Below are 18,309 nucleotides of genomic sequence, written 5' to 3' on the forward strand. Positions count from 1 at the left end.
ATGGCACTTGTGACATCAGACTTGGCTCTTATAAGCCAACTTTGGGGTCCGTGAGCAATATCTTAGCCTGTTTCATACCCTGTAATTGCAACAAGCATTCACAGCCACGTTTCTTCCTCTTTCCCAGTGATCTCTTTTCTTGTAGCCCACAGATACTGAGTTCCAGATAAACAGAACACTGTAGGTACTTGGGAGCATCCCGAGTGAATGGCCATCACACAAGTTTGCATCTCTTAGTGCCTTTTTATTTCAGTTGTTTTGGCATATATAAAGGTCAGAAAGTGAATATATACATACAAAACTCTAAATACCTTCCTAAAATGGCTTTACCACTGGCCAGTCGCCATCTTTATTATGAAAGTCTTAATTGTTAAATATGTCTAAAGTGCATTTTTTTTTTGCAGCTAATCAATAGCAGCATTTGTTTGTTTTTTTATAAAACCTTAGAAAATATTCAGAGCAGTTGAAAAAGTCACAATAAAAAAGGGCAACGTGATCTGGATACATTCTCCTGCAAGATGACTCAGACACTGCATCTGGAACAGCTTTGGATAAATCACCAGCAGAGTGAAAACAGTCTTCTGGTGCCGGGGCTGCCAGTTCAAGGTTTCTTACGCCTAAAACACAAAACCAACATTTAGTATTGAATTCTGTACTTCTCAACATAGTCTGGAAAATGACTCTTTAGAAACACTGTGCAAATTCCTTTTATCAGAAGAAAATTTAAGTCCTTGGAGCAAGCAAGTAGCTTATCAAATATAACAGGAGGTTGCTCCCCCTGTTCTGAGCCCACTAAAGCCATCTTCCTAATTCCCAAAGGAATTAACCTGAGGTTAAAATTTAGAGAAAGATTTGTAAAGATTGGTTTTATGAGCCGGGCATGGTGGCGCACGCCTTTAATCCCAGCACTCAGGAGGCAGAGGCAGGCGGATTTCTGAGTTTGTGGTCAGCCTGGTCTACAAAGTGAGTTTCAGGACAGCCAGGGCTGTTACACAGAGAAACCCTGTCTCCAAAAACCAAACAACAACAACAAAAAGAATGTGTGCCCCTATACAAACTCATGATCCATTAGGTAAGAGCGACAATCAAAATGCTGTCATTCCTAGAGCCTGATTTATCTCGGCGAGAGCCAAGCCATGTCTATGATTCCAAAGAGCTAGCATTCAACATGTCCCACTTCATCTCTTCCCATGTGCTCTCAACTCAGCCTCAAAAAGATTTAGAAATGCCTCAGTGTGAACAAGAGCTACCAATCCACTGACACCTCCTCCAGCAACTCTTACAGCACTCTGGAGATTGGCACTGCAGAGGCTGGCCACAGATCGTCAGTAGGGCCCAGGAAAAAAAATCAGAGAGGGAGGGAAAGCTGGGCCAGGAGCAGTGGTCGAAAGCCTGGGAGAGGGTGGACAGCAAGGCTGGCCATGGTGCTCACTTGGGTTGTGCGTGGTGTTGATATCCCGGTCCCAGCTGAGATCCTGCTCTCATTTCAACGGCAACAGAGCACTAGAGGAGAGTGACAGGACAGGAAAGGTCAGGTCCGGAGATCCACAAGCATACGTCCATTTACATGGGCTCGAGCTACTGCGATGAAATCCAAAACTGCTCTAGTTCAGCGAAGACACCTAGGTTAAACCACTAGAAACCACTAGTCACACACTTACGATTCATTTCTGCACTGGCAGCTCGAGCAAGAAGGGCCTGGGAGATTACCCAGGTATATATTCATTTTAGATAAGGAAGGAGAAAGGGTAGACCTGAAGAAGCTAGTGGAAAGGCTTTGCCCGATTCTCCTCCTAGGAGCTTTTCCTCGGAAGCAGTCGTCACAGGGAGCACCGGGCTCTGCTGAGGGTTAGTCCTTCTGCTGTGCGTCACATTAGTCTGGAGCAATAGCCCATCCTTGAACCCTGCCCCCCCCCCCACACACACACACACAGACACACACAAACACACACACACACACACACACACACACACACACACACAGAGGACATTTAGAAGAGCAGACCTAAAGATATGCAAGTGCCCTACGAGAATGTTAGTTACAGGCCTCCAGGATGCGGTTTTGCTTCAGCATCTCGAAAGAGCATTAAGTGCTATAGCACTATGCAGCTAATTTAAGCAAGCAAGGATTTAATTTTCCCCCTACCCTTGTTTCTACATCGGTCCATTCAGACTCTGTACCATCTGGTTGGGCAGGTGCTAGTGTGGACGATCTTCGTTTCCGACTACTGAAAAAGGGGAAACATGATGCAACAATCACTTTTGCATCTGAGAATGATAAACATTAGAAGGGGGGAACCACCTACACCCCTGCAGAGAAGCAATGACAGACCTCACAGGACATTCAGTTCCTAAGAACAAGAGGTGATGAAATAGCCCTTTAGAGAGGTATTTGTGACCGACAACTCACCCAGTTGGCAATTCTTGTTTTAAAGTCTCAATATCAGTAAACTGAACCGATTGTCCGCCACCTCTCGTCTTATAAACATCACCCTAAATCCAAGAGGAAAAAAAAAAAAAGTCAGTTACACTTGATACATTCAAATGATAGGCAAACCTATCTGAAACTGATCCAAGATTCTTATCCATATACCCAAAAGACCCTTGAGCTGCTGAATTGACTGATCAAATGCTTCAGAAACTTTAGTCCATCTCTCATTAACAAGATGGTCACCACAGATAATAACATTTCTAGCTGTGGAGAAAATACTTTATTGCACCTATAACTTTAAAACCTAAACTGCAACATCGGTCAGTAACAGAGCCCACGTCCCATTGCTGTTGTCCTAGCACAACCTGCAATGGCTCCCACGTGTCACTTTCTCTCTTACGGTCCTGACTTTTTCCACTGGCTATATATGTGATCAAAAGAAAAGCCTTCTATAGGCAGGAAAGGCTCTTCATTCCAAGAAAGATTTTTGGGTAGCTCAGTGCTGAGCAACATCTTCAGTTCGCTTGTTTATTTATGTGACTGTTAACTGAGATCCTCCAAGCTCCGATGCAAACATTTTATCTTGAAATGACAGTAGGAGATAGTTGTTTAGGTTTCCTTGTTGTTGCTGGTTTTTAAAGGTAACTATGTGCTCCAGCACGGCCTCAAACTGGTGACCCACCTGCCTGCCTTAGCCTCCCAAGTGCTAGGGTTCATGCAGATTGTCAATATAGCTCTGGGTTTATACTTTTGAAACCTAAGTTTTAGCTAAGACTTTAGTACTATAGTAACTAAAGTATATCATAAGAAACCCAAGATTCCGATGCTGGAAAGATAGCTTAGTGGTTTAGAGTTCTGACTACTCTTCCAGAGGACTCAGGTTTGATTATCAGAATCCACACTGCAGATAATTTAAAAAAAAAAAGAAAAGAAACCTAAGAGCCTAAGCCTACTTAAGCAGATCTAATCTCAGAGATTCATAACCTTGCAATTATTCATTTTCTGCTAAAACAGAAGCCCCACCCAACACCCATTTATGCTCTAGATCTGGTCCAGGGAGAGCAGGGCAAGTGTTTCTCACTGGTGTTCTTTTGTGAAGACTCGTCTTTACCTTAATGACTTTAGTCTGAATCTCCCCATCGGAGGCTAGTTCCTGGTGGGTCAGCATGTACTTCTCACACTTAGCTAGCGCCTTTTCATTTGCAACAGACACTGTGATGGCGTGAGGGACATGCGGCTGCATGACTGTCTCAGTTTGCACATTAGAGGCAGGTTTATGATCTACCCATCTGCTCCCTGCAGAGCGGGACCTTCTGTGTCGTACAGGAATTGGGGTGTTCTGATCAGGTTGAAAGAGGAATTGGGAAACAAGCACAACCCAGGATTACTTTGAGGTTCCGTTAGAAGTGCAGCAGTTTACAATGCAAGTTCACAGAAATCAAACCTGTCCACACTAAACATGAAAATCATTCAACGTTCTCTTCTTAGTCAACAACCAACAGGCATCTTTGGACAACAGTATGAAGAAGAGATAGTCTGTTTGGGAGCCTCCATGGCAACAAAGGGCAAAGGGTACAGTTGTCGTGACTCTAGGTCTTCCTGTTTATGGCTAGCTCAGGACAAATAATCCATCTCGCATTCTTGATCAAAACCCAATTATTTATTATGGCTGCTTTGTGAAGTAATAAATACTGTTAAAAGTATCAGCAGGATCAATATAACACTTAAGTGTGTCTGAGGCATCTAAATAGAGAACATTCTTCATATACAGCCATATCAAAAAGTACAAGCTGTTGAAACTCTGGTAGAGGAAAATCCTGTAGAACACAGGTACAGGTACTTCACACACATCGTGCCTCAACAGTGTAAGTACTTCTGAGCACTTGCAGTAAAGATTCCTATATTTCAAAACACATTTCCACAAAAGCTTCAAATATACCAGCAATGTTTTTCTCCAAACGTTTCTTAAACGCTCCGAGAATCAAAGACTACATTATGAAATCAGCTTGTATCCTATGATAAAAAACTACCTGTTTTCCAGTCAAATGCCAGCTGTACCAAGTTAAATAGCACATTCAACTTTTTAAAAAAAATCTTTTTTCATGTATATGAAATAGTAGCATGAGCAGCTGTGAGCATCTCCAATTTATAAAACTGATAGTGACCGAGAATCTGCAGGCACAGTCCTTGCCACCTAGCCAAATGGGGATTCTGCTGCAGCTGCTCACTTACAGAAGAGCACGGAGGACGGCTCTAACGACAGCCTACAACCCTCACAACTTGCCATCAGGGCACTGAGCTTCCGTGCAGGCAGGAAACTTCATTCTGAAAATGGAGTCAGAAAGCCTAGCTCTTTAGATCTAGCACTGGAAGGGAGAGCTTCCTCAAACACATTTACAGCAAATTACATTCAAAGCAAACTTTGGAAAAGGGACAAACTACAAAGAGTCTATTAGCAATCATGACCCAAGTACTTTGAAACTCTTTCCTCACCAAAATGTTCCTCAGTTTGCCTGATAACTTCTGACCAATGAAAATGGACACAGAGATACTAACCTGTGGACACTTTTCTGCTGCACTTCTAAAGAGTTTTGAATTTTGAGAAAGAAGTCTATGTCTCTAGTACATCCTCCTGTCACACAGCCAAACCCAGGCATTTCTTTACTGCTCGCCAGGTGAGTCTGACATTCTCAAGAGAGGAGGATTTACTAGAGTTATCACAGAGACCATTCACCATGATCTGCTCCCTAAAAGGCTCAAAATCAAATCCGCAAAGTAAGAGCTGGAGACTTTGGTCTGCTGCCTCCAAGAACTCTGGGACTGGTTGGTCGCCATCATTAGTAATCAGACTGCAGGGCATTTATCGAAATTCTAAATCAGCCAAGATCTTAAGCAAGTATTTACTTGTAAGACTATTTTACTTAGAACAATTTTAAAAGAACAGCTAAGATTTTATTAAATATATAATTATAGTATTTGGTGATTTATTCAAGTTCAAAGGAAAAATTATCAATACTGAAGAAATACAAATTGAGTTCATTTAAGCACCCTTGCATGAGGCAGAGCCCTTGTAAGGCATTAAGATAAAAAATTTTAGGATGTGAAAGCAGTCAGTAGTTTCAAGCAGTTCAAGTCATAAAAATCAATAAGGTGAAAGCAAATTTTGTAGTAAAGATTTGTGATGGCCACATGCAGTGCACGCATCTAGGTAGCAACAAGCTAAGGCCATCACTGGGCAGGCAGGCTAGTGAGAGGCCACCTACTCAGGAAATGCTGGCGTCTATCAATGTGCCAAAGTCTATGGTTACAGAGAAAATGTTTAGGTTTTTTGAGGAGTGTCACATCTATGACATACTTTAGAGTGTATCAGAAGAGAGACGACCTGCATAAAATAACAGTGAATCCACCAATGATATAGGCAGGAGAAAAATCAAAGCCATTAGGGAAAACTTTTACATGAAAAAATTTTTTTTTCAAAAACAGCAGGTAAAAAATCAATTTGGGAAGGGGATTCAAAATTAAAGAAAGAGAGAGAGAGGGGGACGGAGGGAGGGAGGGAGAGAAAGGGATGGAGAGAGAGAAAGGGAGGGAGGGAGGGAGGGAGGAAGGGAGTCTCATACATTACATATTTGGTTTAGCGGAAATTATGGTTCATTGATAGAACAATTACTTAGCATGCTGAGACCTTAGGTTCAATCTCCAGCAATAAGAAAAGAAAAAATAAAAAAGGAGAGGAGGAGGAATAGAATTAAGAGGCAGGGAGGAAGTAATGTTCTTTGATTCTGTGCAAAGCCCCTTGGTTATGCAAGCGGTCAGCTCTGGGGGAGCCGTGCTGGCTGGCATCCAGAGCTCGCAGGAACATGCTTCTGCTCTCTCACATCTTAGCCTGATTTCAGGGAGGCTGTCAGCAAAGTCAGAGCTTCTTCATTTTGGAGCCCACCCATCTTTCCAATGAACTTCTGGAATGAAGTCACAAAGAGCCGAGGAGAGGACATGTCTCACTACAAGGCTTTAAAGAATGCTGGCACTAACCCTGCGGCAATGGTCCTCTTCTACGCCTATCTCACTGCTGAATGTGGGGACCATCTCCCTGCCTTCAGTCCAGCACATGCCTCGCCTTCTGTCTGACACGATACACGTTTTACTTTGTCCTGGCTCCTGCTGCCTATGCCTTGCAAGGGAGGTGACATTGACAGGTGTGCTGAATGGAGATAGTTTCTGCTCCCATTCCGAGATACAGGAAGCTACAGAAATGCTGCTGCAAGAGTTAGAGCGTCTGTGTAGCTGCGGCTGGCTCATGAGTTGCTGGCCGTTGGAAATCTGAGCAATATTGTTACTAGAAAGCTAGAAAAATTGGAGAAACATTAATGATTAAGACTGAAAAACTGAGAAACAATATTACTTTTCTACAATTTTACTACATGATGATTCAACATTGTAAAAAACTGTTTGCAGTCATTAATTTTTTGAGTTACGCTTTTTTTTTTTTTGAGACAGGGTTAGTTCAGAATCCTGTATAAACCAGGCTGGCCTCAGACTCACAGAGGTCTGCATGCCTTGGCCTCCCTAATGCTGGGATTTAAGGCACATGCCACCATGACTGACCCATTTGTGCTAAGTTTTAAAAGTAGAAGCTTAAAAAATATAACATGAAACAAAACAATTCTCACGGAGAAACGTTCCTCTAATTGGAACCAACTTTCAATAGCACTAATCTAGACACGGCCGCAAACACTTACAGGTAGAGGTGAAGGAGAGACAGATCTTGGAATGATTTTCTCCCGGTCCCGCTCCCGGGAGGGTCTCTCTGGCTTCTCAGGTTTGGGTTCAGTCACAATGGCCTTCAGCTGTTTGAGCTTTTCATCTTTGACCCAGAGTTTATTCTGCATCTCTAGCTGGGTGGCTGCCACCCGACGCTCCTACAAAGAGCAATGACAACTCAGTCTACTTTAGTCATACCGTGTCACCCACTTTATTGCTTGAAAGTGACAGTTCTCTCCTTCCAGAGATCAGCAGATACCAAAGCTCTGCAACAAACACAGAAACGCAAAATATTTAACCTAAAAAACAACACTCACACATTCCTTCTGCCACTTCATCGATGTTTCTGTCACCATGCCTTGCAACCTGGCTTCTAATCTGCGCTTGTCAGAGAACTGCCGCTGAAGCTTCTGAGTCTGGCTCTCAAGCTCCTGCTGCAGATTGCGCTTATCTTCCTCATAGATCGTAGTTGTTTTCTCCAGAATCTCAATCTGCAAAGGAGACTACTGTGCTCAGCATCTGGTGTGCAAACATTCCACCTAACTGTAGAAGAAATAGCCCTGAAATTGCTCACAAAAGCAAACGTGGACACACTCACATGCACACCCACACACACATACACACACCACACACACAAAGCCACGTTTGCCCTCTATCTCACCTGAATTCTCAGTTCTACTCCAACCCAGAAAGAAGTTATTCAACAAGCCCTTCTTCAAACTAAGCTCCCTGCCTAAGATTAAAAGACCACACAGTCTCTTCCTTCCTTGCGGGCCCCTCAGAGTAGTGACAGGCACGTGAGCTGTTCTGAGAGCACTGCTGAACATCTAGCACACAGGAGGAAGTATGGCCACAAACCTTGTACTCCAAAGTTTTGTTTTTCTTCTCCAGTCGCTCTATTTCCAATTTCTGTCCTGAGATCAATTTTTCTTTTTCATTTAGTTTTTCCTGAACGTAGTTTTCTTTATTTGATAGAGAATTGTCAAATTCTTTTAATAAGGCCTTGAAAGCTAGACCTGAAACAAAGCACACAGAATCTGTTGTCACTGAGGGCACAAGAGAAGGCTGGGCACAAGAGAAGGCTGGGAACACAACTGCCTGCACGTGCCTGCTTTGTATATGCATGAGGACCTGGGTTTAATTCCAAAAAAATGAAAAAGACAAGAGTTTGGAAAGAAATTAGGAGTTTGATTCTTGAACCTATCTATAGGAGATGTTCCCACAAGTATTCTGTAACCTCTCCCTAACAGTTACAGTAAACCTTGATTACAAATGCACAGAGAGAAATCATCCTGTATTTGAGATCAGGTAAACTTAGCTGAAGACCTGGCATACCACAGCCCTTTCCATGACCTGACTGTTCAATTGTTCCACACACTTCCAAACATAATTTCACTTTCCCTACACCATCTTGAGGCACTATTACAAGTTATAAATTACAACAGGGAAAAACTATAAATACCATCTTGTATCCATCACTATTTAAAAAGGCGGGGAGGCCCCCACTTTTTCTTCTTGCATTCTTTAAAAGTAAAGCAGAGCTGGTGAGGAGAACAAAGCCACGCCGTGCAGATTAAACACCGCCTGGAGACCATGCAAAGCCAAGGACCAAGTCTTCCTCAAGAGGTGTCACAACAGACGGAGTTACTAAGACCTGCCTCTGCCTCCCAAGTCCCAGCAGCTGGGAGCTGCTCTGCCCTTACATTTTTTGTTAAGGTCCTCGGTCATTAGTTGTCGCAGGTGATGTCGTTTCTCCAAAGTGTCAGCCAGCTTTGGAAGGGTCTCCTCATCATTGATATCCAAAAGCTTGCATGGGGGCAGCGGTGGGAAGCTCTGTAGAATCACTTCAGGCACCAAAGGTTCTGTATTGAATTTAAAAATTATGGAAGAACTTAGGCAAGTCTGATGCTATGAGCAGAGCCCATGAGCTAGTAACCACACAATTTTATATTACTATTGTTGTTGTTGTTGTTGCTTTGGGTTACTTAGTGTTAGAGCTACAGATATGCTTCACTATGCCCTGCTTTAGGTATGGAGTTTTTCACAAATTAGGTAAAACATAGAACAAAAGAAACCTTATATTTTAGTTCAAAGTTTCTTACATTTCATTCTTGAGAAGATTTTGACAGGGTTTCTCTGTGTAGCCCTGGCTGTCCTGGAACTCACTCTGTAGACCAGGCTGGCCTCGAATTCAGAAATCCGCCTGCCTCTGCCTCCCGAGTGCTGGGATTAAAGGCGTGCGCCACCACACCCGGCTTAAGATTTTTTTTTTTAAAGTTACAGAAAGAGAAGCAAATAGAAAGACAAGCAGGCTAGGCATGGTGGTGCACACCTTTAATCCTAGCACTCAGGAGGCAGAGGCAGGCGGATTTCTGAATTCGAGGCCAGCCTGGTCTACAGAGTGAGTTCCAGGACAGTCAGGGCTACACAGAGAAACCCTGTCTCGAAAAACCAAAACCAAAAAAAAAAAGGAAAGAAAGACAGACAAGCAAATGAACGATGATATAACACCAAATCATACCATCTCCAACGGGGCCTCCCCGAGGCAGGTTCCTGTACCGCCTCCCGGGTGTCAGGCCACATATCACCTTGTCCACTGGTCTTGCCACTTCCACTTCTTGGGTTACTTCAGCAAATCTCATGACTTGCTGAAAATACAAAACAGAGCCTGTAAAAGCAAGCCTACCTATCCTTCTTTATGGATGGCTAAATAGTTCATCTGCATATTCATCAGCCCTGTATAAATCTATAAAGTTTGCAGAATGCCACATCCAAGTAGCTGTTTTCCCTAGAGAAACCAAGCTGAATATAGGACAAATACACTTCAATTACCAAGCTTTCTTCATAGTCTTCAGCCTTTGGATTCACACACACGATCATCCGAACTTTCCCCTCCCCATCAAAGTAGTTCTTGAATAGATGGGTTAGCTTTGAATCTCGATATGGAACCATCTATAAAAACATCCAAAAGCTAAGCACATTAGACAGTTCAAGTGCACAGATTAAACCACAAAGGAGGTGGGGAAGGCTGCTGTGTACCTTGTTAGTGCCATACGTCTGGTTCTCTCTCAGGACTTCCATGCATGTTCTTAGTGTCATCAATGACTGATTAATGTTTCCTGAGAGAAAGTAAGAAACAAAGACATGTGAGCCAGTAAGACAGGAGCTAATGAGGCTGTGTGCCTGGAAAACTTCTAATTCATTGGGGGGTTGGGGAGGGGGGGAGAATGAGAGAGAGAGAGAGAGGAGACACAATGTCTTTTTAAAAATTTTAAATCTATTAAATTTTATTCTTGTGTTTGTTTTTGCCTGTATGTATGTTTGGTGTTCACAAAAGCCAGTGAGGACATCACATCCCCTGGAACTAGGGTTATGCATAGTTGTGATAGTTGTGAGCAGTCACGTGGATGCCACAAAGTAATCCCAGGGCATCTGGAAGAGCAACATGTCGTCCGTCCGTACCTCCCTCCATCCCTTCTGGGTTTTCTTTTTTCAAAGATGTATTTATTTATTTTATGTATATAAATAAATTTTAGCTGTGTTCAGACACACCAGAAGAGGGCACCAGATCTCATTACAGATGGTTGTGAGCCACCATGTGGTTGCTGGGAATTGAACTCAGGACCTCTGGAAGAGCAGTCAAGTGCTCTTAACCACTGAGCCCTCTCTCCAGCCCCCTCTTTCTGGTTTTTCAAGACAGGGTTTCTGTGTTTAATAGAAGAGTCCTGACTGTCGTGGGACTTGCTTTGTAGACCAGGCTGACCAATCGACCTGCCTCTGCCTCCCCGGTACTGGGATTAAAGGCGTGTGCCACCACACCTGATGCAACAAGTGCTCTTAATTGCTGAGCCGTCTCTCAAGCTTGGGAATAAAATATGACACTTAATTCTATGGTGGTCTGAATGCGAGTGAGTGGCCCCCCTAGGCTCAGATGTTTGACTGCTTGGTCTCCAGTTGAAAGAACTATTTGGGAAGGTTGAAGAGGTAGAGCCTGGTTGGTGGATGTTTCACTGGAGGTGGGCTTAAAAAAGCACAGGCATTCCCTGTCCCTGTCCCTGTCTCCCCACACCTCCCCCATGGTTGTAAATCATCTGATCCACAGCTACTCCACAGTAACCTCTCATCTGTTGCTCCAGTGCCATGCCTACTTGCTGCCTTTCTTCTTGCTATGATGGCCACTGACTCACCCTGTGAAACTGTAAGCAAGCCTCCAACTAAGTGTTTTCTTTTACAAGTTGCCCTGATCAAGTTGTCTCTTCACAGCAATAGAAAAGTAACAGCTGCTTCCCAGCCCTAAAGCTGTCACAGGCAAATCATTTACTTGGCTTTCTTTTCTTCTCTTGGGGTGGTGGTGCTGGAGACTAAACTCAGGCACCTCACACATGAGAGGCCAACTACATCCCAAGGGACCATTTCAGTCTATGGTTGGAAAGGGACAGAAGTCCCTCCTAGACTCAGAAGGGACATGTTTCTAACTGTCAAGTGTCTTAGGAACCAGCAAAATCCGTCCCTCTGCATCTCAACAGGATTTCTTCGTCATCAAGCTTTCTTTCTTTTTTCTGACCTATCCCACTTGATTTCTGAGCCAAGACAAGGCTAGTATCACAAACAAGAATTCAGATCTTAGTTGTACTCTCAAGTGCTAAAGAACTGTTTAACTTGGAACACTGAGAGCTCCTAATTCCATCATGGCTATCAGATAGATCATTTAACCAGATATGATTATATACACCTGAAATCCCAGTACTCAGAAGGGCTGAAGAGGGAAGACCAACAGCCAGTCTGGACTACCAAAATAACAACAACAACAACAAACTCACCAAAGACAACAACAAACAAACCAATCAATCAAACAAACACACAAGTTAATTTAAGTAGGCTGGCAAAGTGGCTGAGCCAATAGAAGCACTTGCTGCCAAGACTGAAGACCTGAGTCTCAGGACTCACAAAGGTGAGAACTCTTTAAAAGGTAGAAGATTTAAAGACTAAGTTTAATAGTTAATAGTTAATGTTATTGCACTGATTAATCAGAAAGCACCCATTGATAAACACAAGCTGATGTTCCAAGTTGATCAAAGTCATAGCCCTAAACACAGCACTCCACTCACCAGCCTCACGTAGTCTGTTCCCTTCTGCTTTAGTACGGTTGGTTCTTTCGCTTCCAGCAAGATCGACCAGAGAGAGCTGGCTTATAGTAATTTGCTCTTTTTCCTAAAAGGAAGAAAATAAACAATCTAAGCTAAATTATACTGCATTACACTCCTAATCTCAACACTTAGGAGGCAGAGACAAGCAGAGCTTGGTCTACAAAGTGAGTTCCAGGAAAGCTAGGGCTACACAGAAAAACCCTGTCTCAAAAGTAAAAACCAAAAACCCAAAACCCCCCCCAAAATGATCCAATTAAAATGATCCAATTAACATGGTATTAAGTCTTTTTTTGGTTTTGTTTTGTTTTGTTTTTGGAGACAGGGATTCTCTGTGCAGCCCTGGCTGTCCTGGAACTCACTCTGTAGACCAGGCTGGCCTCGAACTCAGAAATCCACCTGCCTCTGCCTCCTGAGTGCTGGGATTAAAGTCGTGCGCCACCACGCCCGGCTGGTATTAAGTCTTTTTTTTTTTTTTTTTTTTTTAAGAATAAGTATTTTTTTTTAATTTTTTTTTTATTAATTATATGTAAGTACACTGTAGCTGTCTTCAGACACTCCAGAAGAGGGCGCCAGATCTCGTTACGGATGGTTGTGAGCCACCATGTGGTTGCTGGGATTTGAACTCTGGACCTTTGGAAGAGCAGTCGGGTGCTCTTACCCACTGAGCCATCTCACCAGCCCTGGTATTAAGTCTTAGTGGACAGTGTATATGCAGGCTACAAATGCTCAGAGCTGCAGAGGATGTGTGACCCAGGAAGAGTTGCTAGAAGCTCATGAGTGAGTACCGGTCTGCTACCTGGTTGTCCTCAGAACAGATATTAGATAACTTCTTGAAAACAAAGACTGTCATCCTGCTGTAACAGGTATTATTGATATTCTAGCACTGGGACTTCTAAGCTTTCTCTTCAGCAACACACACAAAACAAGAGCCTCACCCCCCACCAAAAAAAAAAAAAACCATATTAAACTTAGCAATTTCACAGTACTCTAACTTATATAAAGAAATGAGGGCTGCAGAGATGGCTCAGTAGTTAAGAGCACTGGCTGCTCTTCCAAAGGTCCTTAGTTCAATTCCCAGTAACCACATGGTAGCTCACAACCATCTGTAATGAGATCCGATGCCCTCTTCTGGTGTGTCTGAAGACAGCAACAACGTACTCACATACATACATTAAATAAATAAAACTTAAAAAAAAGAAAGAAAGAAAAGAAATGAAAGTCAGGCCAGACCTTTGCTCACTTGTTAGGAGCACTGGCTGCTCTTGCAAAGGCTCCAGGTACAGATCTCAGCACCCACTTGACAGCTTAGCGCCATCTGTAACTCCAGGTCCAGAGGATTTGATGCCTTCTTCTGGCCTCTACAGGCACCAGACACATGTGGTACACAGACATACATTCACACCAAACATTCATACACATCATATAAAAATAAAGCTTTAAAAAAGAAATGAAAGTTAAGAGGCACCTAAAGGGTATTACTCTGTCAGCAAAAATTCACATTCCTAGCACCAAAAAGAGTTTATTCAGGGGGCTGGTGAGATGGCTCAGTGGGTAAGAGCACCCGACTGCTCTTCCGAAGGTCCAGAGTTCAAATCCCAGCAACCACATGGTGGCTCACAACCATCCGTAACGAGATCTGGCGCCCTCTTCTGGAGTGTCTGAAGACAGCTACAGTGTACTTACATATAATAAATAAATAAATCTTTAAAAAAAAAAAAAGAGTTTATTCAGAGAAAATCAGGTGTGGGGAAGACTTGTTTGTGGCCATTTTCTAGCATTTATTGACTGACTAAGCCAAGCAACTTCACAGTGCTTCCCTTAATTCTCACGATCTTCTGAGAAGGCTTACAGTCAGGTCAGACAGCTGGGAAACAGGAAGGAATCAGAACTCAAATCCTAGTGATTGAACTCAAATTTTCCCACCAGCCTGGACATGGCCACCCTAAACAGTTTAAATCATGACCAGGGAAGCAGGACTTTAGTCCTAGCAGAGGAGGCTGAGGTGGGGTATCCCTGAGCTCCAAGCTCCATAGTGAGATTCTGTTGTCAAAAACAAAAGCAAGGCATGGTGGCACGTGCCTTTAATTCTGGCTGTTAGGAAGCTAGGGCCACCTTTACCTATATGATGAGAAATAACCAAAAACAGAATCAAAAGAGGCCATGGATTTGAAAAGCAGCAAGTAAAAGTATGGGGGAAGGTTTGGGGAGAGGAAAGGTCGGGAGAAATTATGTAACTACATTATAATCACAGAAGTAAGAGAAAACAAAAAATGTTTAGTATCATCCTGGCCTCGGTATGAGACAATCTCACAAGGCAAGCCACACCTAAAACAATGCAACACATAGTCTCACAGAGCTTTAAAGCTTTGCAGACACTCTTACAAAACAGAAAAACGTGTGCCGTGCCACGCATGCCCCACCCTAGGATCAGACTCAATAGGCAGAGCCCAGAATCTGTACTACCGACATGAAAAAGTCATCAACTGTATAGTTGTTAACTCTTCAGCAATATTCATCACCATGGCAACCCCTAATTTAGGTCATCTTCTAAAAACTAAAACATTACCTGTAAGACATTGTCTCCATCAGCATCCAGGGGAGCCTGGACAAGTTTAATGCTGAACACGCTATGTGAACGACTGGACTCTCTATTCAAATGGGTGTTAGCAATGCGTCTCTTTTTCTGCCCTATGATGACAAAGAAACCACTGATTATACCTGAACTCAGCCATTTATTATACCTGCTTTCTAGTTAATCCAGAAGGACTTCTGCTAAACCAGAGAGACAACTCTGAGGGCTAAAACCATCAGTTCACAGTTTTTAAGTTCTAGTGCTTCTAACCTCTCCAGAAAACCTCGAAAGCCTCCTCCGTAGATTTCACTTCTACTTCTGTACATCCTGCCACATACATATTGTGGTTCTTATCTTCTCGGAGCGTTTTAGATTGTGGGAGTCTGTGGGAAAGAAAGAGGGCTTAGTTTCCTGGATGAGATGCGACTGCCTCTATTTAAGAGTAAGGTTAAGTGTCAAGCAATACAATACAATATCCCCTTGCTGCTCAGCTTGCTAAGAGAAAGAACCCAGAGCCTCAGATACATGCTAGCCCAATGCTAGACCAGAGACATCCCCAGTTAAGTTTAGCTCATGGTTCTAAAAGCTGGATAGTCCGTGAGTGTAGTGCTGACACCAAGTGAGGGCCTTCCTGGGTATTGTGACAGAGGCACCACATGGTCAGACAGAACAAGCATGCTCCAAGACATCCATTCTTTTTTGTTTTTTTTTTTTGTTTTTTTGTTTTTTTTTTTTTGAGACAGGGTTTCTCTGTGTAGCCCTGGCTGTCCTGGAACTCACTCTGTAGACAAGGCTGGCCTCGAACTCAAGGCCTACCTCCCAAGTGCTGGGTTTAAAGGTGTGTGCCACCACTGCCTGGCTGACATCCATTCTTTAAGGGATGTAAATTTACATAAGATCCCCAAAGAAATGACACCACGTGTGGGCCTGGTACCCATAGAAACTAGAAGAGAGCATTGGATCCGCTGACTGAAGTTAAAGATGGTTGTGAGCCACCACATGCGCTGAGGATCGAACCCAGGCTCCCTAGAAGAGCAGCCAGTGCTCTTAACATTTGAGCCATATCTCTCCTGCCCCATTTTTAAATTAATTTTATTTATCTGGGTTCAGATCTGTAGAGGTCAGAGGACAACTTACAAGTCTGTTCTCTCCTTCTACCATGTGGGTTCCAGAGAAGGAGCTCAGGGTGTCGGGCTTAGCAGCAAGCACCTTTACCTGCCCTCAGTAGCCCCACACTCAGTTTTGTGAATGGTGAGGATGGAGACACTTACCAGCCACCATCACTGATAAGAAAGGAGGTTTTAGAGGGTAGCAGCCTGCCCACTGCCAAGGAAAAGCAAACTACTTACAAACATGCCACACATGTCCCCCGCCCCCCCCCCCACTAGTGTTAACTACACCCTTTGTCTTAAGAGTCAACATCACATACACAGACTCTGCGTTCCTCATAGGTGTACTGCAGCCGTTCCACCTACCGAAGGAATAAGGCAGACATTACTGCTCTAGAGTAGCCATCCTCCAACAGCATTTCAGTATAGACTAGTGACAGTGATGATGAAGCAGATTTAAAACCCTCCACGTGTAAGAGCCCTCCACGTGTAAGAGTCCTTCACTGCAGTATCTCCTCAGAAAAGGAGAGCCAACACCATCCTCACACTAGATCCATAATCAGTACACATAGAAGTTACCCCAGGTAGGCACTCATTTCCTTTGCATGACTGAATAAACCAAGATAGTTATCACTTAAGATGATATCACTTAGAACAAGCCAAACAAACTGCAAACATAAAAAAAAAAAAAAAAAAAAAAAAACCACAAAAATAATTGATAGTGGGGAGATTGGTAACTGGAGAGATGACTCAGAGGTTAAGAGCACTGACTGCCCCTCTAGAGGTACTGAGTTCAATTCCCAGCAACCACATGGTGGCTCACAACCATGTAATGGAATCTGATGCCCTCTTCTGATGTGTCTGAAGAGAACAACAGTGAACTCACATACATAAAATAAAAATTTTAAAAAATCTTAAAAAAAAATAATTGGTAGTGCTGGGCATAGTGAGACACACCCTTAATCCTAGCACTTGGAGACAGGTGGATATTTGTGAGTTTAAGGCTAGCCTCGTCTGCATAGTAAGTAATTGTTTTAAAAGTTAAAATGGTAGCAATGAATTACATTACAAAAGTTTAGGTAAAACAGGTACACACAAAACTGGAGTTGAAACAAAGGACAGTTTAAAAAGCATGAAAATATTTGTTAAAATGGCAAAGTAATTTAACATAAAAAGCATTGCCTCTAAGACCGTACTCTCCACTTCTCTCTATAACTTAACCCAGATATTTCTCTTAATTTCAACGTTCCAAAAGCAAAGACAGACAGGCAGCTGGGCGTGGTGGTGTGTACTGCTACCCCAGCTAGGAGGGTCCCATGCAGGTGGAGGCCAGTCTGTGCAACCCAGCAACACGACCTCTAGATTTAATTCATCTAGCGACTTTATACTATACTTATTTTACTAGTCTTTAGTAACTCAGGGATTCTGAATGATATAATATTCTTTTGGGAAATGCAACTCAGTAAGAGCCACAGAAATCCTTTTATCAAGTATAGCCGCAACCATGTACTTTTTGTGTTAGTGAACACATTGACATCAGTGGACATCAGTCTGTTTTCAGCCTAATGGTTTTCTAAATCTAGCTGTTTCCACAGTAATGTCCATTTACACATATACACAAATGTTATATGTAAGACAAAGGGCTTCATACTATTTATGTTCTAACTGGCTGCAGTAAACACAGCATGCAAGACCAGCCTTTAGCTAAAGAATAAAACCACCCACAGTGTACTAGTCATTTGACACAAGATTTGTGTGTCAGCTTTGGAACAAAGAGAGGCATACTTCTGTAAAGGCACATGGTAATTGGTCTTCAGATTCTGCAAGGCAAGACCTACAGATACCTAAGGAGCAGCATTTACCTCTGGCAGAATAGCGCAATATGGCTTTACACTAATGGGCAATGGATGAGTTAAGAATGATTTGTTCAGACAAGCATCAATCCCAATCCATAGAGATCACCAAGACACAGACAGCCAAAAAGGCTGCAAACTCCCAGCATTGTCAGGGCGTTGAGAGGTGCCCCAATATTACCTATAAAATTGAGGTTTGTCTCAAACCTAAGGCTAAAGTTTCAAAAGCAATTTCCAAGATCTTCAGGTTACTATGCCTTAATCTGCTGGTTTCCTAATACAGCTACAATCTAAGTATTGCCAGGCAGTGATGGCACACACCTTTAATCCTAGCACTCAGGAGGCAAAGGCAAGTGGATCTCTCTGAGTTCCAGGACAGCCAGGGCTACACAGAGAAACTCTATCTCAAAACAAAATGAACAAAACAACAACAACA

The 18,309-nt window shown here is 43.0% G+C and overlaps 1 protein-coding gene across 7 annotated transcripts in view; it reads right to left on the minus strand.

The window, feature by feature from the left end:
* Nucleotides 1-236: 236 nt before the first annotated feature.
* Kif23 (kinesin family member 23) overlaps nt 237-18,309 on the minus strand; it is a 28,935-nt gene continuing 10,862 nt past the window's right edge. Inside the window, exons 8-24 of one of the 7 annotated variants that reach the window (XM_029482056.2) lie at nt 16,341-16,382; nt 15,182-15,294; nt 14,906-15,027; nt 12,301-12,403; nt 10,232-10,311; nt 10,025-10,144; nt 9,714-9,840; nt 8,896-9,054; nt 8,051-8,208; nt 7,510-7,683; nt 7,171-7,350; nt 6,464-6,775; nt 3,543-3,770; nt 2,411-2,493; nt 2,147-2,228; nt 1,433-1,503; nt 237-617 (exon numbers count right to left, since the gene is read on the minus strand). In XM_029482056.2, coding sequence (XP_029337916.1) covers nt 602-617; nt 1,433-1,503; nt 2,147-2,228; nt 2,411-2,493; nt 3,543-3,770; nt 6,464-6,775; nt 7,171-7,350; nt 7,510-7,683; nt 8,051-8,208; nt 8,896-9,054; nt 9,714-9,840; nt 10,025-10,144; nt 10,232-10,311; nt 12,301-12,403; nt 14,906-15,027; nt 15,182-15,294; nt 16,341-16,382 — 2,170 coding nt within the window. In that variant the 3' untranslated portion in view covers nt 237-601. The remainder of the gene's footprint in view (nt 618-1,432; nt 1,504-2,146; nt 2,229-2,410; nt 2,494-3,542; nt 3,771-6,463; nt 6,776-7,170; nt 7,351-7,509; nt 7,684-8,050; nt 8,209-8,895; nt 9,055-9,713; nt 9,841-10,024; nt 10,145-10,231; nt 10,312-12,300; nt 12,404-14,905; nt 15,028-15,181; nt 15,295-16,340; nt 16,383-18,309) is intronic. The other 6 variants (XM_021172587.2, XM_085828269.1, XM_029482058.2 and 3 more) reach the window with 6 other exon arrangements.

This window comes from Mus caroli, unplaced genomic scaffold (assembly GCF_978045245.1).
Source record: "Mus caroli unplaced genomic scaffold, Mus_caroli_1 scaffold_11, whole genome shotgun sequence".
Taxonomy (NCBI): Eukaryota; Metazoa; Chordata; class Mammalia; order Rodentia; family Muridae; genus Mus; species Mus caroli.